At 61.3% G+C, this 22,530-nt stretch overlaps 2 protein-coding genes across 7 annotated transcripts in view; one reads left to right on the forward strand and one right to left on the reverse strand.

Annotated features, from left to right (window-relative positions):
* The window catches only part of FEZ1 (fasciculation and elongation protein zeta 1), a 46,213-nt gene extending 38,893 nt beyond the window's left edge, over window positions 1-7,320 (forward strand). For all 3 annotated transcript variants that reach the window (XM_029075824.2, XM_029075826.2, XM_029075825.2), the window contains exons 6-10: window positions 1,551-1,825; window positions 2,589-2,669; window positions 5,334-5,409; window positions 6,725-6,790; window positions 7,148-7,320. In XM_029075824.2, coding sequence (XP_028931657.1) covers window positions 1,551-1,825; window positions 2,589-2,669; window positions 5,334-5,409; window positions 6,725-6,790; window positions 7,148-7,164 — 515 coding nt within the window. In that variant the 3' untranslated portion in view covers window positions 7,165-7,320. The remainder of the gene's footprint in view (window positions 1-1,550; window positions 1,826-2,588; window positions 2,670-5,333; window positions 5,410-6,724; window positions 6,791-7,147) is intronic.
* Window positions 7,321-9,259: 1,939 nt separating this feature from the next.
* PKNOX2 (PBX/knotted 1 homeobox 2) overlaps window positions 9,260-22,530 on the reverse strand; it is a 127,777-nt gene continuing 114,506 nt past the window's right edge. For 2 of the 4 annotated variants that reach the window (XM_029076062.1, XM_029076055.1), the window contains 6 exons: window positions 18,641-18,770; window positions 17,424-17,521; window positions 16,772-16,891; window positions 12,653-12,729; window positions 11,701-11,879; window positions 9,260-10,540 (listed from right to left, as the gene is read on the reverse strand). In XM_029076062.1, coding sequence (XP_028931895.1) covers window positions 10,272-10,540; window positions 11,701-11,879; window positions 12,653-12,729; window positions 16,772-16,891; window positions 17,424-17,521; window positions 18,641-18,770 — 873 coding nt within the window. In that variant the 3' untranslated portion in view covers window positions 9,260-10,271. The remainder of the gene's footprint in view (window positions 10,541-11,700; window positions 11,880-12,652; window positions 12,730-16,771; window positions 16,892-17,423; window positions 17,522-18,640; window positions 18,771-22,530) is intronic. The other 2 variants (XM_029076059.1, XM_029076057.2) reach the window with 1 other exon arrangement.

A 22,530-nucleotide genomic window follows, 5' to 3' on the forward strand; every position in this document is an offset into this window, starting at 1 on the left:
CTCGAGGCTGGATGAGGTACAGGCCTCCTTCCCTCCACCAGCCCCTGCACCTGCCCTACACCCACCCTTCCCCCACCCCCACACTTGGCCGTCACTGTATTTAGCATCTGTCAAAGCCAGGCCAAAGCCCCCCAACCATGGCTCCTCTGCCCCAGGGTCTCCTCACAGAAGGAGCTGAGCAGTTGTGGGCATCAGGCACTGCCCAGGCTGGGGGCAAGGAGGGAGCATCCCCTGGCAGTGCCAACTGGCTGGGGTTGGGGATCAGGGCCCGGGACCTCTCGCCTGCAAGGAGACGAATAAATGGAGACGGGCTCCTGGCAGGGCCCCACCCCTCAGTTCTCATTCCCTCAGAGGCTGCATCAGGTGGGCCTGTAGATTGGAGAATGGGTCTGGAAGTTGGAAATTCCCAAGGGGAGGAATCACCCTAGTCCTTCGTGCCAAATAATCGTAGCATGTATTAAACCCTTTCTTCCTGAGCTCAGCACTGGGGAAGATGCAAGAGAATCAGATCGGTCAGAGCACCTGTCCAACGAGAGGACTCACGGTCTATGAGTAGGAAGAGAGCAGGGATTCTATCACCATTTTAGAGATGAGGAAACAGAGGCCCAGAGAAGGGAAGAGACTTTCCAAAGGTCCCACACCGCAGGCCGGTGGAAGAGCTGGGATTAGAGTCTGGGTCTCCTGCCTCCCATTCTCACTGTGCTCTTCCCACTAATTCGCCATCAGTGGGACTAGTTCTATCAGCACTTCACCCCTGGAGGTCTGAGGGGAACGCTATTGGAGCCAGGACAAAGAATTGGCATCCAAGGGGCTGGTTTAGCATGAGGAGAATGAGAGGAAAAATATTAGACTCATCTGTCCTTCGCCCTTCTGCCTGGAGACCCCTCCCTGCTTGTGAAACCTTAGAGCCAATAGCCTCCCTCACCTCTGTCAATACTAATAATGTTGGTATTTGTTAAGCGCTTACTATGTGCAGAGCACTGTTCTAAGCGCTGGGGTAGATACAGGGTAATCAGGTTGTCCCACATGAGGCTCACAGTTAATCCCCATTTTACAGATGAGGTCACTGAGGCACAGAGAAGTGAAGTGACTCGCCCACAGTCACACAGCCGACAAGTGGCAGAGCCGGGATTAGAACTCATGACCTCTGACTCCGAAGCCCGGGCTCTTTCCACTGAGCCACGCCCAGGCCCGGGCCCACTGGCCCCTCAGACCCTAAGGTCTGTCCAGATTCCTGTTGAAATAGATGTGAGTGGACAGAGACTCGAGTGGAGATGAGAGAGGCGGGGAGAGGGTCAGGTGTGATGGGAAAAGCCCATTTCTGGGAGGTAGCATCGTCGGGCTCTCCTCCTGGATGCCCTCTGCCCTCCCTCCCGGGATAGAACACGCACTAGGGGATCAAACGCGCGCCAGGGGCCTCCTACCCTGTCTTGGATCTAGTTGTGGGGGGCGGGGGGTTCTCCTCGGCCAGGTCCCCGCGACGGGCCGCCCGTGCCCCTCGGCTGAAACCCCGCACCCCGGGAATCTGGAACCGGGCTGTCCCCTCCCAGGCCTGAGGCGCATGGCGGGCGCGGAGCTGGCCGGGCTCCTGGCCCGCGTGGAGGGGGCCATCCGCGACTACTCGGAGGAGCTGGTGCAGCAGCTGGCCCGGCGTGACGAGCTGGAGTTCGAGAAGGAGGTGAAGAACTCGTTCATCACCGTGCTCATGGAGGTGCAGAACAAGCAGAAGGAGCAGAGGGAGTTGATGAAGAAGCGGCGGAAAGAGAAGGGGCTGAGCCTGCAGAGCGGCGGCCGGATAGAGAAGGGCGGACAGATGCCTCTCAAGGTAGGCGTCCGGCCCCCGTTCCGTCCATCGCTCCACTTGGGGGCTTCCCAGGGCCGCGGCCACTGGGTGCCGGCAGACCTCGGTGCGTCTAATCGGCCGGGGCATCGTGCGGGGGGACGATCCGGGGATGAGGGAGCATATGAAGGGAGGGCTCGGGTCCGCAAGCTCCACTCTGGGACCCTCGGCCCAACCCTTTCGGATGGGGGTGGGGGACGGTTCCCGTAGACCATTACGCGGGGGGCGGGGAGTGGAGTGAGGCAGGTTACTATTGGCTTCCCGGCTTGGGGTTTGACCAAGGGGTTCACACGCCCTGGAGCCCTCCCACCCTGGACGCACCGATGGGCAGAGGCTTCTGGGTTTGTCTCCTGCCCTCGTCCAGCCGGCATCCTATGCTTCCATTTGGCCTTTTTTGTCCCCGCTCCCGGTCTTGGCGGCTGAAGTGAGTTGAGCTTGGGGTCTGGGGAGATCCTGGGGGACTCATGTCCACCCCGAGGATCTGGAGCAGAGCTGGTTGGGATCTGAAGGCCACCCCTCCATGTTTCCTTGCTGGGGCCTTGGGGCCAGCCCCAAAGTCCAGACGGGCTGGCAGCCAGGCGAAGCGGGCAGCTCAGAGCCGCCTGGACCACCCCCAGGCAGAAGCTGTCAATCACCGGGCTCCCGACCAGTCCGGTCACCAGTTTGGGGATCCGATTCTGTGGAAAAATTAGTCCATCTGCCTGACCACGGGGATAGGAGGGTGAGGTCGAGCCTCTTCTCTTCCCAGCGCTTCAGCATGGAGGGCATCTCCAATATTCTGCAGACGGGCATCCGGCAGACCTTTGGCAATTCTGGAACTGACAAACAGGTACGGGGGGCCTACCCCTTGCCCCCCCTCCATCCCCTTCCCTCCGACTTCCCTCTTCATTAAGGATTCGAGATTGATTATTCAGCAGGAACTACCTCTCCCCCATCACCCCCTCCACACCCAGCTCAGCCCCACACTAAAAATAGAGATTGGTCCAGCCCCTGCCCAACTCAGCTACAACTCAACCCACCGCCCAAACAAACCCAGGCCTCAGGCCTGAGAAGTGAGGCTCTGGGCGAGGACAGATTTTTCACGTAAATGGAAACACGTCTGACATTCAGAACTGTCCTCCTTCAGGCTGCCGCGGCAGCTCACTGCCATCAATCATGGCATTGCTAAGACCCAGGTAAGAGAGGCGAGAGGTGCGCTGGGGTGTGCGAGAGGTCTTTGCTGGCCGCGAGAGTCTCTTGCAAAGCTTATCTGCGGAGACGCCACCAACACAGGGAAAGGCAGAAGCGTGGTCAGGGGAAAAGTCACCTGCGACTTGTCTAGGTGGTTCTGGGGGCGTTTCGCTGGAAGAAAAAGGATTGATGAGCTCCACAAATGCAAGGCCGGAAGGGAAGTGTAACCAAAGAGGGTCTGAGGGTCAGAGTGGGCTACAAGCTGTATATCAGTCATCCCTGGAGTTAGTTACTGTTAAAGTGAGCGGAGCGCAGAAGTGTAGAAATAAGTATACACTATATAGAACCCGGGGAGGGGATTTTCCCCCCACCTCTTATCTTAAATGTCGTTCAGGCCTTAATCTGGGTACCGACTGAGGGGGACAAACGTGGGGGTGGGAATCAGGGCCATCGCCCAGGTGGTTCAGCCGGTCCATGACCCGGTCCACCCTTCGGGGCGGCAGGTCACGCTGGTGCCAGAGACGTGGGTTCCCATGGAGAGGAGAATGGGGACATGAGGCAGGAGAACGTGGAGGAGGAGAAGGGGCTCTTGGGGAAGTTGGCCTCCATCTTGTCCACAAACTAGCGAGAAGCAGCGTGGCTCAGTGGAAAGAGCCAAGGCTTGGGAGTCAGAGGTCATGGGTTCGAATATCGCGTCTGCTACTTGTCAGCTGTCTGACTGTGGACAAGTTGCTTAACTTCTTTGTGCCTCAGTTACCTCATCTATAAAATGGGGATTAACTGTGAGCCTCACATGGGACAACCTGATGACCCTGTATCTACCCCAGCGCTTAGAACGGTGCTCTGCACCTAGTAAGTGCTTAACAAATACCAACCTTATTATTATTATTAGTAAGCGAGGTCATTGGGTGCCAACGAGGGAGGAGTTGGGGGTCCGGGGGCTTCAGTGAGAGGTCCGGACTGGTCGGACGGGCCGTGGGGGTGGAAGTCGGGGAGGGAGAATTGGGTTAGGGTCGTGCGGATGGAAGGGCGGATCTGTAGGGGGAGAGGGTGAGTGCCGACTGGCCGAGGTCCACCTGGGGATTGATTCCGGCTCAGAGGCCTCCGGCTGGCCAGGAAGGGGAACCAATCCGGCTTCCAGGGCAGCTTTCCCACCAGCCAGGAAACAGGCCCCCGACTCCTACCCAACCCCCCTTCCCTCCCAGCTCCACCATTCGGGACCATGGGACTGTGGCAGCCCCCCTCGGACCCTTCACTCCAGTCCCCCCAGCCCCAGGGGTATCCACAGGTTCAGACCCGTCACTGCTCAGGGCTGGGGAGGAAGGCGACCTGACGGTCTGCGGGCCATGGCCCCCACGGGATGCTTCACACCTGAACTCCCTCCAGAAGCCTAGGCCTCCGCCCGGTGGGCCGCAGCGAGCGAGGGGCTGCACCGACCGAGGGACCCTTTCCACACTCGGCGGGCGAGAAATTGACCATGAAAGTGACCGGGCAGGCTGGCTTCCAGCTGGCTGTGGGTTCAGGGGTTGGGGGGGGGGTGCATACGTGCGCACACACACACAAACACAAACACCTATTCCCCGGCTTGCCCAACCAGCTCCGGGAGGAAGCAAGGGGGGTAACTGCTGGGGATGGGGCGACTGTCCAAGTCCTGCAGTTCAGGGGAAAATAATAATAATGATAATATTTGTTAAGCGCTTACTATGGGTCAAGCACGGCTCTAAGCACAGGGGTAGATAGAAGGTCAACAGGTTGTCCCACGTAGGGCTTGCAGTCTTAATCCCCATTTCATGGATGAGGTAACTGAGGCATAGAGAAGTTCAGTGGCTTGTCCAAGATCACACAGCAGACAAGTGGGGGAGTGGGGATTAGAACCCATGTCCTCTGACTCCCCAGCCTGTGCTCTTTCCACTAAGTCATGCTGCTTCTCTAGGAAGCCCCACCCCCTAGTCTTCCTTCTGCCAGCTTGCGGAAGGAACCCAGATAAGAAATCACATTCAATGAAACCAGACTGACTTGTGATGCTCCGAGGCTTCAGTCCCCGCCCAGGGCCGACGGGGAGCTGCTATCTGGGGCTGTTCTCCGCCCCGGTGGGTAGTGGCGGCGGGCTGGAGCCGAGCCCCGCGGCCCTGGTACGTACCGGGCGGTGGCGGAAGGCCATGAGAAACAGTCAGATCCCCCAAGGGACCCGCGCGTCCTCAAAAGGCACCTGGAAGGGCCGCCCCAGCCCCTGAGGAGCGAGGCTGGCCCCGCCCTAACAGCCTGTCTGCTTCCTTCCTTCTCGCCTGCCTTCCTGCTTTCCTCCCTGGCTCCCTCCCTCCAGTACCTGAACACAGTCATCCCCTACGAGAAGAAAGGCTCACCGCCCTCCGTGGAGGACCTGCAGATGCTGACCAACAGTGAGTGGCCCCTCCCCTGGCCAGCTGGACCATCCCGGGCCCTGGGCCCGGCCCCCAGAGCCATTCCCAAACTCGCAGCTTTCCCAGGAGACCGACCTGTGACCGACCAGTCGGGCACCTCCCCGGGCCAATGGCGTGGTGGTGAGGGTGGGGGTGCCCAGGGTGGGGTGGGGTTTAGCTCAAGGCCTTCAGCCCTTTGCTCAGGAGAAGGACAGAGATGGGCCCCGGGACATTCCGGGGGCTCTGCCATCTCCCTGGAAAACAGCACCGCAGAGACTGACCTCAGCGGGCATCACGGACAGAGCCGGGGGTGTCGGTGGGTTGGGGGCCCTGCGGTCGGGGCCGGGGTCGGGCACGTGAAGGCGGCCAGAATCGAATCCCGAGGTCAGGCTGCAACCAGGGGGGCGGGATGGATGGGGGCAGAGACCAACGCCAGACCGAGAACAGCAGACCCCCACCCCCTGGATTCGAATCGGCTTTTCGTTTTTCAGCACACCACCTTTCCCGCCCCTTCCTTTTAAACACCCTAAATTAGCCTGTCGACTTACCCACCAGCTTTCTTCAGAGCCCTTCTCCGTGGTGTTGAGCAAGTCACTTAACCTCTCTGGGCCTCAGTTTTGTCACCTGTAAACTGGGGATAATAATTCCAGCCCGTCCCCCCTTCCCCGGGATGTTGGGATAAAATGGGATAACCGATGGGAAAGTGCGGCAGGGAGGATAAATGCTGGACTGGTGAAAGGCGGGGGGCTCAGTGACTCCCTCAAAACAGTTTACCGATAGATGGGCACCAAAAACGATCGAAAGCACCATGGCTCCCAGCCCCGCTCGGCTCTGCCCCCCCGCCAACCCTATTTCCAGGCCCAAATTCAGCCCTCCTCTTGTCCCCACCCCCCACTGTCTGGGAGCTGGGTGAGATTTTAAGAACGTGGGCCCAGTAAAACCGGTCCCGCTGGGGGTTGGGGCCCTGCCAACACCTGCGGGTGGCAGGGAGGGGGATGGCGTCAAGTCCACCACCCTCGGTCTGAGGCGATTAGTTCTCCCTAGAGCTGCTCCCCCAGGCAGGATGCTCAAGGACTGCGTGTAGCGGAGAGCATCCTCTCCCCGTGCCCCCTCAGCTCGGTTGGCTGCCCCCCCAGGGATGCGGAAGGCTTCCAGCCAGGGTCCCGGGGCTTCAGGCGGGCTCGGCCTCCCCCAGGCTGTCGCGGCTTCTGGGATGGAGGCCGATACCCGCGACCCTTTGGAGGGGGTGGTCGGGTGGGCGCCAGTCTTCCCGAGAGTCACCGGGCCTGCCTCAGTGCTGCCTCTGCTTCCCCAGTTCTCTTTGCCATGAAGGAGGAGAACGAGAAGGTGCCGACGTTGCTAACAGACTACATCCTAAAAGGTAAGACCCGGGAGTGCCCCAGCTCGGCCTCCCGGCCCCGGCGGCAAAGTCCGTGACGGGGGCGGGCGTTGGAGGAAAGGCCTCGGGGTAGCTGGGAGTGGAGAAGAGAAGGACTTCAGGTCATCGGCGAAAAGACTCAAGTATCCGAGGGGGGAAGGTGAAGGGTGGGGAGCAGGGCTCCGCACCCGAGCCGGGTGGGAGCGGGCCTACGTCGCAGCGGGAAGGATTTGGGTCCGACGGCGGGAAGAACCTCCGGACACCCGGGGGGATGATGAGCAGGGTAGTCCCGGGGTTGTTAAAGCGCCCCTCCTCCCCGATCTCCCCTGCCCCGCGCCCCGACCCCGTTCTCTCTTGCAGTGCTCTGCCCCACCTAACCCCGACTCCCTCAGCCACCCAGCCGCAGGCGTGGCCGGGCGGGCGAGAGTCCTTCCGCTGCGGGGACCGCATGACACCTCGTACCCTCCAACGTGTGTATTTCAGCGTGTATAGCGTACGCATAACGGATTAAACATGAGCAGACCGGGGCCTCAGCTGTCGGCTTCTAGTCCTAGTAATCACTGGAGATGCATGAGTGCAGGGGGGGTGGGGGGCGGGGGGTCGGGCTGGCTGGGGGCACGGGCCCCCTGCCCCCATTCCCGCCCCCCGGGGCGGGCGCGGGGGGGAAGCGGGCGCTCTTACTACTGACGGAGTAGCTCTGGCTCCAGCTCTCGAGAACAGGTCCCGCTCGCTCTGAGACTAATTTTGAAATAAACTTTCATTTAATTAATGCCTGGTGGTGCTCTGTCCGGGAAGGCGGCAGGTGGGCCCCCGCCCCATCCCTCCGGGGCTCGGTGGGACTCGGCCTCCCCTGCGGGCCCCGAGCTGCGGCGGGGCAGGGCCCCGGCTGAGCGGAAATTGGTCCGGACCGGGCATCCGGCCGCCCCTCAACTGTGACACGAACGCACGCCACACCCGCTCGACGGACAACCAGCCGGGGGGCTCTGGCAACGGCTGAGCCCCGTATCCCAGCTCCCCGGGCACCGTCGGCTCCGGGGACCGACCCGGGGTGAACGGGAGTACAGCTGGACGCCACGCCTCTAGGCAGCCGTTTCCGTTTGGATGCCTCCTGGGCCAGTCAGGGATCTCGCAGCCACTTGGCAGGGGCGAGGGGACCCGGGACCCGCTATCAACAGGACCCCTCGTCGGTCACTGCTGACCGGTGACCTCCCGGGGCTCAACTCTCCGTCCCTGGCTAGCAAGCAAGGGGTCGATGGGGCGGTCAGGGAGCCGTGAGGCCCGAAACCCCGTTCCGAAGCGGCTGGCTGGTTGGCCCTGGGGAGATGAGCCCAGACAGGTGGGCAGGTTTACCTGGCTCCGCTGCATCCACTGTGGTACGTGGAACCACGAGGGGACAGCTTCGGGCCGCGGCCTGGCCAGTCGGGGGGCTCCGGATTTCAGGCGGGCGGGGCGATGAGCGGATATGCAACTGAGCCAGGGGACTCTGCTTGACATTTTGATAACTGCTTCGCCCGTGAAGATCCGCCGCACATAGGCAGCCCAAACACACACACACGCATACCCAAGACGTGCACGCTACCATGCCAACCCACAAATACACGCCCCCCCCCCCCCCCCAAGAAGGCATTTACACCCACACGTGTGTTTCCATCCCTACTGGGTAAGGGGGTCTCTTGGTGCTCAAAACCCCCGGCGTGACGGAAACAACAGCCCCTCTCCCAGTGGCCCAGAGGAAGGGACAGCTTAGTCCAGGTGACCGACCGGTCCGGCAGTCAGGCCAGGCCCGCGGAGGGGAGCCCGGCCAGAGGGCGAGCCGGAGCGTGTCCGGCCGGGGTCCGCAAGGCCGGACGTCGCATATCAGGGTCAAGGGAGCTCAGGGGTTTCCGGCCTCGTTCCCCGGATGGGGTAGAGGGCGGGGACAGGCACGAACCCCCAGTGTGGCTCGGGCCCGGGAGCCCAGAGACCGGGGTTCAAATCCCGGCGCTGCCCAGAACCTGCTGTGGGAGCCCGGGTGTGTCGCTTAACCTTTCTGGGCTGGTTTCCTCGGGCACGGAATAAGAATGGCTCCTGACCTCTCCTTCCCTCCCTCCCTCCTTCCCTCCCTCCCTCCCAGGGCAGCTTGGGATCTGAGGAGAGCAGGCAGAGGGACAAAGAGGTTGAGAACGAGGGCGAGATCCGGAATAAGGTTTACTGAAAACTGTCCTCCAAGTTTGGGGCGTTTGTTGGCTACATCTGGGGAAGATGGCGTACCGTGGGGGTTGGGGGGGGGGGGCGGGGGGCGGGGGGACGGGACGTCGGGTCTGTCTGGAGCTGGTGGGAAGGGTCGGGTGCAGTGGAGGTGCCTGACCCGGGAACCGGAATCGGGAAAGGGAACATCTTCTCCCACGGCACGTTGCAAAATTCGCACTTCAAACCCGCCAGCCACGAACTCTGGCTTCCAAAGGAAGTAAAAAATCGTTTGGGTCACCCAGGTTATAAATAAGGTTATCTGTGTCTCAAAAAAATCCCTATTAAAACATTAAATATCTGCTCGCTTGGGGGAGAAATACATTCAAGTGCCCGTCAGAGACCGCCAGGGTGGGGCTCCCCGCCGTGCTCTCCCCCAGCGGGCCGAGTCGGGGTGCCGTCCCGGAGTCGTTGCTGGCGGACGAGGGTTCCGAGCCCGGGGCACCCGGGTTCCCCCCAGTTCCTTCTGGGCCTCCCCCCGGAGCGCCCCACCGGGCCCAGTCCTGGCAGCAGCCCCGGGGTGGGGGTGGGGGGGCCGGGGGGACCGGCATCCGGCGGAGAAGCACAGTTCCTGGGGGGAAGGGGGCTCTTAGCACCGTCTCCCCCGCCTCCGCCACCCTTGGTGGCGGGGGGTTCCCCATCCTCCGGCTGCATCCGAGACATGGGCACGAGAGGCCTCTGGCCTGAAGTCCCAGGCTGGACCGGGGCGGGGGCCCGAGGGGAAGGAGCCTGGCGGGTCCCCAGGGGCACGCCTCCTCCGGGCTGGGACCCCGAGATTGAGGACTCCGGTAGTGGAGACGGTCTGAGGGGGTGTCTGGCGGGTGTCGCCCATCCCATCGGGCTCCCCACGTGGTGCTGGTGCCCAAGGAACCCCTGGCGCTCCGAGTCCGCATTCTTACTGACATCTGGGCAAGGCTGGGGGTCGCCAACGGGGGTGCGGAGGGGCCGGGTAGGCTAGTCCACGTGCAAGCGGAGGGGAGAGACGCCAGCCCCTGGGGGGTTCTCCAAGGTCTGGCCCAGCCTTCAACCTCTCCCCCGCCCCACCCAGGCCCTCCCAAGCCACCCCCAGATCCCCTCTGGCCCTTGCAGGCCCCTCTGTCCTTCGCTCGGATATCCTGAACGGGGATCCGTCTTGCCTCGGAACTCCCGGCTGAGGGAGGGAGGGGCCCCGGGGTGTGCTCCCCTCCGCAGTCAGGCCACCCTGGCCCCGGGGCCCCCGACCCCTGCCCCTTCCCCTGACCCGGCCACTGGGGCGCCGCTACTCCAAAGAGTCACTGTGCTCCAGGCCCAGGTCGCCCACGTTCGTGGTCTGCAGCTCGTCCGCCTCCTCCTCCAGCTCCTCCTCCAGCTCCTCCTCCTCCTCTTCCTCCTCCTCCTCCATCTCATCCTCCTCCTCCTCCTCCTCTTCCTCCTCCTCCTCCTCCGTCCCGTCCAGCGAGTCCTCGTGGGCCGCCATCATCGCCTGCTGCATCGCCATGGTGGCGCCATCGGAGGAGAGGGGCTGCAGGCTGTCCAAGCTGATGGAGCCTGGGGTGGGGCAAGGGCCGGTGGTCAGCCCTGGGGGGTCTGGGGAGTCCTGGGGGGTCGGGAGGCCAGGGTTAAACCCTAGGGAGGGCGGGGAGCTGCCGCTGGGCGGGGAGGAGCTTGCTGATTTGCCCTGTCTCTCCCTCTCCCTGCACTCTTTCCCTCTCCCTCCCTCTCCCGAATCCTACTAGTGGATCCCCACCTTCTCTGGAGAAGGCAAGGCATGTGCACACATCCCTCTGCATGTGCGTGCACACACGGAGACACCCCCCCTCCCACACACCCCACCACATTCACATGCACAGCCCCAGCTCTTGCCCCTGAACACCCCTGCCCCTGTACCCCGAACACAGACACAAGTCCCACATCGCCCTGAACGTGCAAGAGCATAACTGTATACATACACACCTCCCTGTATGCACGCACACATCCAGACACACAAACGTGCCCACGCACCCCTCTCCCCACACGCCCCCTTCCCCGATACCCGCACGCCCACCCAGACACATGCACAAACGCAATCCTGTTTGCCCCGTCCATGTGGGCACTCCTGGCTAATGATAGAAATAGTGATAATAACGATAATAAACGGTGGCACTTGTTAAGGGCTTACTATGTGCCGAGCACTGAGCTAAGCACTTGGGTAGGTTCAAAATAGTCAGGTCGGACAACAGTCCCTGTCCAATACGGGCTCTCGGTCCAAGTAACAGGGAGGATCCCCGTTTCGGAGATGAGGACACTGAGGTACAGAGAGGTTAAGTGACTTTCCCCAGGTCACACCGCAGACCCGTGGCGAATCAGGGAATAGAACTCAGGTCCTCTGCCTCCCAGGCCTGGGCTCCTTCCTTTAGGCCAGGCCGCTTCCCTTGCTCTGGGAGAACTCTCCTGGGTCAAGCTCTGATTCTTTCCAGGCCGGGGGCCGGGAGTGGGGACAGGGACACTCGCTGCCCCCCAGGCTTCTCCTGACATACGGTCGAGGAGCCGAGGCCCCTCCATCCCGACTCCGGCTCGGGCAGGAGTCGGAACCGGAGGCCGGCCCAGTGGCGACCTCCCCTGCGACCCGTTCTCCCCCTCCGCCCCCGGCCCCGGCCCCCTCCTCTTCCCCACGGGCTCACCCTTCCTCCCGCGGCCCCTCCCCGACGCCCCCGAGGTCCCGCCCTCACCGTCAGGGTTAGTGCCCGGCGTGCCCCCTTGCTGCTGCAGGACGCCGGCGGCGATGGAGTTGGGCCAGAAGCGCTGCGTGGGCCGGTGCTGGGCCTTGATCTTCTTGGCCTTGGGTGCAGGGTCCGGGTTGCTGGCGTCCAGCATGGGCTGCAGAATGCGCCGCCGGGCATTGATGAACCTGCCGCCGCCGGGGGCGTGGGGAGGGTGGACGGACGCACACACACATATACGCACACACACACATACACACACACACACCCTCCGGTCACTGGGGACTCGGGGGCAGCGGCCGGGTCCCCGTTACACGGATGAGGAGGCCGAGGCCCCGGCGGCCCCGGCCCGTGTGCTGCCGCCTAAGATCTTCCCCGGCTCGGGGCCCACCGGATCCCCGCCCTCCTTCCACCGGTGATGGGGAAGGCCAAACCGCCTGCCCTCCAGATTCCTGGAGGCGGGGGGGGGGGATGTGTGTGTAATAATAATAATACTAATAATGATGACGGTATTTGTTAAGCGCTGACTAGGCCACCGATGACCTCTCGGGGCTTCTTCTCGCAGGGGTCCGTTCCTCCCCACGGACGGATCTCTGAGCTGTCGGGCAGTGCCCGGTGGGGCGAGGGGGTGGGAGGCGTGTTTGGGGGTGCACGACGGCTGTGTGGGGGTGCGGGCGGGGGGCTGCGGAGGGGGCTGCGGCAGTACCCGCTGCTCCCAGGAGGGGCCAGCACAGTACCGCAGTTAAACCCGACCGGTGGAGGGTTTCCTTGGGGCTGGGGGTGAGGGGCAGGGGGTGGGGGGCCGGGTAGGGCCGCGCGGGGCAGCGAGGGGTTGGCAGAGCAAGGCGACGGATGCTCCGGTGGCTCCGGGCAGAGAGTTGGGCGGGCCGGGGGGGTGGTGGGGGGAGGAGGGGAGAGGCCCGGCCCCCTCCGTCCGGCTCTCTGCCCCGCGTGGACTCACCAGTTATTGACTTGCAGGAGGGTGAGGTTGGTCTGGGCCGCTATCTGCCTCTTCTCGTCCTCCGTGGGGTACGGGTGCTGGGAAAGGAAATACAGATCAGGGAGAGTCCGGGGGATGGGGATCGGGGCCGGGCCGGGGCCAGTTCGGGGGAAGTCTCTGCGGAGGGAATCGGAGCCCCCCAGGGAGCCTCCCAGAGCAAGGCGGATGTGTGACCGGATACCGGGAGCGATGACCTTCGGCCCCAGGAGATGGGGGCACCGGCGGCGGCGGCCCCTCTTGCCCCAGCCGGGGCTCCGGACCCCTGGGTTCACCTCTGCCCCCGCGTCCCCTCCCCCGGGGAAGAGAAGCGGTGAGTGGGCTCGCTGGGTGCTGCTCCAGCCATTCCCTTGGCGGAAGAAGCTCCCTGCGGGCCAGACCCACCCTAGAGGCGGAACCGGAGCCCAAACTGGTGCCCAGGCCACAGATGCAGCGGAGCTGAGGCCGGTGCCAGGCCGGCGCCCGGGCCGGCATCCAGGTCGGAACCCAGGTGGAAGCCAAGGCCGGAGCAGAGTTCCCTCAGATGTCTGGTTCCCAAGTCTGACCCGCGGGCCACCGGGCAGGCAGTGCTTGTGAATCCGAGCGATCCCGTGGACAGAAGTGGTGTCCTTCTGAGGTGGAACAGGCCACCCCCAGTCCCCAGAGGAGGAGGAATGGGCTGCCCCCAGGCCCCAGAGGAGGAAGGAGCCGACCACCCCCCCAGGCCCAGGGGAGGAACGGGCCACCCCCTGAGGAGGGAACGGCCAGCCTCCCAGGCCTGGAGCCGCAGTCAAACACAGCGGTGTGTTCCCAGTTCCAGCCTGGGGGCTTGGCTGAGGCACGTGGCCATCACTGAAACTCACAGACCCTCGCAGTCTAGCCTAGTCTCCAGTGCCCTGTGGCCAGACCAGTCAGCCCCAGCTACAGGCTTTCCAATCACCTTCTCCGGTCGGAGCTGGGCACCTACAGTGTACAGAGCACTGTCCTGAACGCCTACTATACGCGGATGACTGTCCTGGGGGTTCTGATGTGCATGTAGCACTAAACTGGAAGCCCACTGAGTGCAGAGAACCGTTCTGGTGACCGACTGAGCACAGGACACCGTCCTGGGGCTCTACGGTGAAAAGAGTGCCTCACTGGATGCCTTCCTTGAACACAGCACTTATATCTAGTCCCAACCTCATGCACAGCACCGAACTGAGCAGTTGAGGTACATGGGTTCAACCTGCACAGCGTCACTAAAATCCGCCCTTTCCTCTCCACCCAAACTGCTATGCCATTAATCCAAGCACTTTTCCTATCCCATCTCGATTACTTCAGATGTCCCTGCCTCCTCGTCTCTCCTCCATCCAGTCCACTCTTCACTCTGCTGCCCGGAGCATTTCTCTACAAAACCATTCAGTCCACGTTTCCCCACTCCTCTAGAACCTCCAGTGGTTACCCATCCCTCAAAACCAGGAGCTCGCTGTGGGCGGGGAATGTGTCTGTCTTTAAATTGTACTCTCCCCAGAGCTGAGTACAGTGCTTTCCACAGCATAAGCGCTCAATAAATATTACCGAATGAATGAACGGATCTACCTCCGCCTCAAAGAGAAACTCCTTACCAGCGGCTTTTAAGCGCTCAATCACCTTGCCCCCTCCTATCTCATCTCGCACTCTCCTACTACAATCCAGCGCACACACTTCGTTCCTCTGACGCCGATCTTCTTGATACAAATCGGTCTCGTCTGTCTCGCCATCGACCCCTCATCCATGCCTCGCCTCTGGTCTGGAACGACCGTCCTCTTTATATCCGACAGACGATCACTCTCCCCACCTTCAAAGCCTTATTCAAGGCACATCTTCTCCAAGAGGCCTTTCCAGACTAAGTCCTCATTTCCTCTTGTCCCACTCCCCTCTGTATCACCTTTGCTCTTGTACCCTTTCTTCACCCCTCCCTCAGCCCCACAGAACTTACGTATATATCCGTACTTTATTTATATTAATGTCTTCATTCCCCTCTAGACCATCAGCTCATCACGGGCAGGGAACGCATCTAACAACTCTGTTACACTGTACTCGTCCAAGCACTTACTACAGTGCTCTGCAAGCAGTGTTCAATAAATAGGATCGGTTAATTGACAGAGAAAACCTGCCCCGCCCTCCGGGAGTTTACAGTCTAATGAGGAAGCCAGCAGACACAAACGGGCAAATATATTCCGTGTACTTTCAGAAGAAAGGAAGATCACACCTACCGACAAAACAACATTCAATCAACGAGCTAAGGTGGCCGACGGGGCAGTGTTTAGACTGTGAGCTCGTCATTGGGCAGGGATTATCTCTCTCTGTTGCCAAACTGTCCATTCCGAGCGCTTCGTACAGTGCTCTGCACATAGTAAGCGCTCAATAAATACGATTGAATCAATGAATCAGTGTGAACAAGGAGGCTGAGGCGGGAACTGAGAAGGGAAAGCTCCCCAGAAGGAGGAGGGGATGGATGGGATCCCAGCCCAGGGACGGTATTACCGTGGGGCTTGGAGGGACCTCTGAGGGTCATTGGGTCCAACCCCCTGCCTGGAGGCAGGCCGTTCCCTAGCCGGCCCCCTCCACAGGAAATGCCTCCTGCTTGTCAAGATCTCTTAGAAAGAGGGAAGTCTCTAGTGGGCATGCCCCTTGGCTCCTGGCCAACCTCTAGAGCCCAACTAGAGGGCACCGTCCACCCGGGGGCTTCCCCCTTCCCCGTGACACCCTGGAGTCTCTGGGGTGGGGATTCAGACCTCCTCCCGACCAGACCATTCCATTTCCCACACGCTCTTCGATCCCTACCTGCCCTGCCCCTCTCTGAGGCGCCTGGTTTTCTTGTACATTTTGTGAGTGGGAGAGGGAGGGAGGGAAGGGAAAGGGAGTGCGAGGGAGTGAAAAGGAGTAGGAGGGAGTGAGAGGGAGTGAGAATAAGGAAGAGGGAGAGAGAGGGAGTGAAAAGGAGTGAGAGGGAGTGAGAATAAGGAAAAGGGGGAGCGAGGGAAACGGAGGGAGGGGAAGACAGGGTGAGAGAGAGGAAGGGAGAGAAGACAAGACCCAAGAAGGAGAGAGCGGGCGGCGGGCGGTCCGGCTGTCTGGCGTCAGGGAGGAGTGGGATCCGACCCGGATTGTTTACCCGACAGCTGGGAATGGCCATAGAGCGGGTGGGCTGAGGGTCACTGGGAACAGAGTCCCTCTGTCCCCTTCCACTCTCCACGTTGCTCCAGCAGCCTCACCTGCTGACTGTGTTCCACCCTTAAGGTGTGGGGAGGCCCGGTGGCATCTCCCCCAGTTGGGGACCGATCCCGAAAGTCCAACCATCCTCCTCCGGGGGGGGTCCTCTGGAGCCGGTGGCCGCCCAGCCCTGGAACCGGACACTTGGATTCTAGCTCCCACTCCCCAGGGGCTGAGCCTCGGGGGGCTGGCCACGAGGGTGGCAGGTGGAGATGGGATGGGTCCCATGCCCTGGAGATGAGACCAAGCACGATGCTCGGGCCAGATTTTGCCCCCAACCACAACACCAGGATGCTCAGAGGCCTCCGGGGGGTTTCCTGGGCTCCGGTTGGGGACCTGGGAACTCTCAGACCCAGCGTGCCTTCACCGGCTTCTCTAGACCTTGACCTGCTTCCTAGTGATGGCCCCTGACCTTTACAGGTCACTACATCCTTCCCCTGGGCAGCCAGAAGAAGAGATTCGCGGCTTCCGGCGGCCTCCCTGGGTCCCTGGGTTGGGATCCGCGGAAAGCTCCATCACATGCTTGCGTTCTCTTTCCGTCACTCCCAACACCAGTCGATCCATCGGTGGAATTTTCTAAGCACTTACTGTGTGCAGAGCACTGTGCTGAGCGCTTGGTAGAGTCCAGCGGGAAACACCAGTGTGGGAAGCCCACCCCCAGAGGGATGTGTGTCTGGGGGAAGGTCACCTCAGCCTCCAAACCCCAACGGTACCGCAGACACATAGCCTTTCGGGATGAAGAACCCACCCGGCAGCGTGGCGTCAGTGGACAAGCCGGACAAGAGCGAAACTTTTCTCCTGGGACGCAGCCACCGGCTCCCAGGCCCTGCTCCCTTCCGGACCCTTGGCCCGCCCCCACCCGCCGCTCACCATGAGGTGCTGGAAGAGCCAGGAGCGCATGATGTTGGTGGCGTGCTTGGGCAGGACGCCGCGCTTGTTCTTGGACTTTTTGTCTTCGCCGTCGAGGAGTGAGGTCAGATCCAGGTTAACCTGGGGGTGGGCGGGGAGGGACTGGTTATCATGGAGATGTCCGGCCCATCAAGCAGTCCCAATCCCCAGGCCGGAGATCCCCGCAGCATCGAGGTCAAGGGTGCACGGTATTCCGGGGTCGTTTCGCTGGGCGGAGGCCCTGGCTGCCGGCAGAATTCCCGGGGGCTCCCCGGGTGACAGGGCCCCAAGGACGACCTGGGGATTGGAACTGGGACCCCTTTATGGAAGCGGCTCGGTCAGATCCTCCTGGGAACCACGCTGTTGTGTCCCTCCATGTGGTCGGTGGTTCCACGACCAATAGCCGGAGGCTGGAGCCCCGGGCGGGACCCCTCCCCAGTCCGCGCTGTCACTGCCGGAGGGAGGAAAGCCCGGCTGGCATCCCCAGGGCCGGCCGCCCTACTCCCTCCGGAGGGGCGGCATCCCGGGGCCACGGGGAGACCAGCACCCATCACTCCACATCACAGGCATGGGTGCATCCCGGCCCGCGGCCTGGCCCCTGGATGGGCTGCAAGGGCCGCGCCCCAAGCCTTACCTGTGTGTTCTGGATCTGAATGGCTCCCTGAGGGATCGCCTGGGTGACCACCTGTCCCTGGGACGTTACCATGGTAACCGGCTGGTACAGGGCCCCGCCTGATGAAAACCAAGAGGGGGCATCGTTGTCGGCGTTGGGGGCCCGACCCGACGGCGGGGTTAGGAGGTGGGAGTAGGGAGCAGTGGAGCTGGGGCCTGGGGCCTTACGCTGACTCGCCCTCCCCTCCCCTCACCCACTCCCAACCAGTGAGCCAGTCTCCAGAGGGAGAAGCCCAATAGGACCAAATTCTGAGCCCCACAGCTCCATGCTCTCCAACCCCTTCCCTGAACAGACTCCCTTACCCAGACCCTCACCGATTCCCAACAACCTCTGGGAATGCTGGCCTGGGAGGTACCCCAAAGGGTTAGGTGTGAAGGAGAGAGGTGAGAAAAGGGGGTTGGAGGTTAATAACATTAATAATAATAATGGTATTTGCTTCTGTGCTTACTATGTACTAAACACTGGGCGAGGAGGTGGGGTAGATAAAAGATAATCAGGTCGGACTCAGTTCCCGTCCCACAGGGACACACAGTGTAAGGCGCAACGGTAGGTGGTAGAACAGGTATTTCCCCCTCATTTCACAGTTGAGGAAACGAAGGCACAGAGACCGTCCAAGTGACTTATCCAAGGTCACATAAAGGCGAGTGGCAAAGCCACAATTAGAACTCAGGTCTTCTGACTCCCAGGCCTGTGTCCTTGCCACTAGGTCAGGCTGAGGGAGAGGCAATCTCGGAGCAGGCCAGAGGGAGCCGGAGGGCAGAAGCCCTCATTTCTCAGAGAGGAGCAGGGAGGGTGCGGAGAGGGACCGCCGAGTCGATCTGGAGAGGCTTAGCGGCTCTCTATTGTGTGGATTTCATCAGCTTTTCTAGCAGCCGGCAGCCCAGGCTCTGGATCTAGCGAAATCAAGGTCCTGGGGCCTGTGGGGGCAACCTGGAGGCTGCCACAGATGGCAGGCTCCCCAGACTCGGTGCCACGGCCCCCGGGACCCCAGGGCCCAGGGCTATGCTTGACGTGGCTCCCCCGATTGATGCGGCCAGTGAGCTGGTCGTGGAGAAATCGAGAGAGTCCACCCCGCGGGGCCGTCCCCTCCCTCCACGTATCCTGCCGCACCACAGTCTCCCCTCCCTGCTCCGCCCTCTCCCATACCCGCCATGTCCTCACCGCACCCCGGGACCCACCTGACACAACTTGAGAGTTGACTGTTGTCATGGCGATGTTGCCCGGCTGGAGCGCCGAGGCCGGGACCACGATGCCCTGGGGGTTGTTGGAGACTGCTGTCATGGCGGTGGGGGAGTTCTGCAGCAGGTCCTGGTGGGGGCGGGAGGGCAGAGCCATGACGCCGGCTCTGACTTCCCGTCCGAACCCAGACCCCCCCCCCCCCCCCCGCCTGGCCCCCTGCCCCTTGCTGGGGACCAGGTTCTGGGTGGATGAGTGATGACTGAGGTGGAATCGCCTGGGACCCTTCAGGGTCTCTCGGTGTTTTCCCTCTTCCCATAAAAAACATTTAAACCAGGCCCCATTTAAAGACACACTGAATTCACTGAGGTCGGTTTTAACTGGATTGTCCTGGACCGGTAGCAACCGAGAAAAATCCCCAAAACATCCGTTCATGCTACCTTGGAAGTGAACCCCAACCAAAAGATAAAGGTCACAAGTCCAAGTCCATCTCCCTGCCTTCGGGCCCAACCATATCCAAACTCCCATATTCTGAACAACGCCCAGGAGCAGACATTCCACCTCTTCCCTTTTGAGCCCTTCCTAAATGTTCAACCACTGTCAGAAAGTTCTTCCTCGTGTCTAACCTAAATACACTCCACTGCAGCTGAAGTCCATCCTTGTATTTTGCCCTTAGAAGGAATTTACAGTCTAATGGAAAGGACGAGCAGATCTGAAGTGCCAGAAATAAAAAAGCATAGGAGAAAAGATACAAATGAAAACAAAGAGGGGTAAATATTTACGTCATTGATGAAGGATTAGACAAGCAGATAGACACCCAAGTACTGAAGATGGGATGGCATGAGAGACAAGTTGTGGGAGAAGAGTAATTGGAGGAGGCCTCCTGGATAAGGCGCCTTTTGAGGAGGGCTTTGGTGGTCCACGCTCCTGTCCCACGGAGACCCTCAGTCCCCTGGGTCTCAGCCCAGAGGAGGATAGCCGGGCTGCTGGTGGGCTGCCAGCGGACTCCCCCAGGGCGCCCCAGCACAGCTGCTGGCTCTGCACAGAGATGGGTATGGAGGAGAGGTGGGCCTTCAGCACTCTCTTTCATGACAAAGAAGAAGCGGGGAAGATGGTGGAGAATCCTGGGCTGGAATGTGAATCCACCACTCCAGCCCTGCTCCAGAGGAAGGTCTGCCCACCCTGGGGCATCAGCACGTCTCTGGGGTCTGGAGAGGTGGAGAGCTTGGGCCTACCCCCCAACCCCTGCGAGCCATAGCTACAGCCTGGCATGGTGGGCAGGACAGGGAGAGGTGAGGAGAACGGCATCGAAGCCCCATAGGCTTCTGAGACTCTTGGTCCCAGAAACACTCCCTCAGGTGACAGCACCCGAGTGTGCTCACAACTGGGGCATTTCCAGGGAGCGGGTGGGAGCCTCTCCCCTGGGTTCTGGGTCACGGGCACTCATCCCCTTCACTCAGTACCCTCGGCTCTGCCCTGTCCTCCGTGGCTCTGGTGCTGCAGACTCGAGCCAGTGCCCCCTACTCACCCCCAGCTCAGCCCCACCCCATCCAGTCGGTCCACAGGCATTCCCTTCTGCCCCTGGCTGCCACTCTACCCCTCCTCACTCCTCGTTCCCTGCTCCCGGCTACTATTCTCCTCCCTCCTCCCACCACCCCTGAAGCCCAAAGCTCGCCCGCCCACTCTCGGCTCTGGGGCAGCTGTGCAGCTCCTGTAAATAAGAAGCCCTGTTTGGAACCCGGCACCTGCCTGTAGGGCCACCTGCTCTGACCCTCAGTTCCCAAGAAGGGGGTGACCCCAGGAGAGGGGCTGGGGGCCAGTATTTTGGGGTTCCTCACCGACTGGTGCTCGCTCTCTCTCTCTCTCCCTTCCTCTCTCTTGCTGGGCCCAAGGGGGCGTCACTCCCCTGCCCTGATCCTGGGGTTGGAGGGTTTTATTACCCTGTCTTAGTCCCAGGTGGGAGGGGGGCTTCATTCCCCTGCCCTGGTACCAGGGGTCTGTCCTTCAGGGAGAGGGGTGGGTTGAGCTTGTGTTTTTGGCCCTCGCAGCCCACCATGGAGACTGGGTGAAAGCCTGTCCCTGGTTCCGGTGCTGCCTCCCTCCAAGCCTTCCCTGGGGGAAGAAATTTACCCTGGAGGTACTCCGAGACAGCCCCTCACCCCCCTCGCCCCCAGGTTTTCAGGCCTTTTATGGGACAGCTGGGAGGGGCTGAGCCCAGGTGGGGTGAGATGGGTTGCAGTGGCAGGAAGGCCCTGGGGCGGCACAGACTGGGCCCCATTTGGGTCAAGGACTGTCACCAATTTGATTATCTTGTATCTTCCACAGCGCTTGGTACAGTGCTTGGAACAGAGTAAGCACTTAACAAGTGTTTTTGAAAAAAAGGGAGGTGGAGGGGTGGGGAGAGGAGACTGAAATCCAGGGGAGGAACAATCTGGCTCCAGGTGACGTAGAGGATAAGCAGCAAGGAGAGCAGCTTGGCTCGGGGCCGGGGCCTGGCCTGAGAGTCCTCTGCCAGGCCGGGCCTTCGGCTCTGACCCACTCACTCCTCACCAGCTGGGATTCAGGACGGTCTCCAGGACTGTCAGTTGAGGCAACGCAGGGGTGCCCTCACCGCCTGCCTGCCACACGGCCCTCCCCGCCCCACCACCCCCTAGCTCCGTTTCTCTGGCTGAGGACTGAAAAGCCCGGGGGGGGAGGTGGGGGGCTGGCCGGGAATGCTTCCCAGGTAACCCTCCCCCATGTTGGGGCCCAGGATCACTGGAAGGAGGTTGGAGCTCAGAGAAATTTCCCTAGGTCCCTCGCCCACTCCCGGGGGCCTCGGACCTTCCACTCTAGCCCCTGCAACCTGCACCTTAGACCAGGCCAGCGGGGGCAGGCGGGGAGTCCCAGAGCTCTGCTTTTGGAACCCGCTCAGACCCCCGCTCCCCTGTTCTTGCTCTCCTTCTCCTGTCCATCTCGGCTCTCCCCATCTCTGGCCCCGACCACTGGAGGGTGGAGTGTCAGGAGGGGCGAGGCTACATTTTGGTAGAGAGAGGTGGGGCCCAGGAGGTGGTCTCGAGTGGTTTGGCCTGGGGGTTCCCCAGCCAGATTCTATAGGACCAATTCTCCCCTTTCCTACTCTCTATTTTGAGACCCCTTCCCCCTCCCCCATGAGCTCAGGATCCAGGTTCGAACCCAGGAGTCTGGGGCATTTCCCAGATCTCTGCCAGACTACTCCATTGCAGCCCTCACTCCGTCCCCAAATTCCTAAGTGACCTCGAGCCAGACACTTCCTTCTCTGGGGTTCAGTGGCCCACTCATTTTTTTTTAAATAGTACTCGTTTGCTTGTTTTTGAGCACTTGCTATATGCTAAGGCGCTGTTCTAAGCGCTCGGGTAGATTCAAGTCAATCAGGTTGACACGGTCCCTGACCTACACGGGACTCGCAGTCTTAATCCCCATTTTAGGTAGCTGAGGTTTGTTAAACACTTATATCTGTGCCAAGCACTATCCTAAGCACTAAGGTAGATGCAAGATCGGTAGGTTGGACACAGTTCCTGTCCCATATGGGCCTCACAGTCTAAGTAGGAAGAAGTAGGATGTAATCCCCATGTTACAGATGAGGAATCTGAGGCTCAGAGAAGGGAAGCGACTTCCCCGAGATCGCACAGCAGACAAGGGGCAGAGCTGGGATTAGAACCCAGGTTCTCTGACTCCCAAGCCCGTGTTCTTTCCACGCGGCCACGCCGCTCCCCATCTGAAGAAGGGGGTGAACAGCAACTGCTGACCCCCACCCCACCGCCCACCCATGTGTGAGAGGGAAGGATCCGAAGTGGGTGGGGGGCGGGGTGGGTGGCGGGGAGTCCCGGCGTGGCGGGAGGTGAGTGAGCACTGGGGGAAGCTGAGCTCTGGG

The sequence above is a fragment of the Ornithorhynchus anatinus genome, chromosome 11 (assembly GCF_004115215.2).
Source record: "Ornithorhynchus anatinus isolate Pmale09 chromosome 11, mOrnAna1.pri.v4, whole genome shotgun sequence".
Lineage (NCBI taxonomy): Eukaryota > Metazoa > Chordata > Mammalia > Monotremata > Ornithorhynchidae > Ornithorhynchus > Ornithorhynchus anatinus.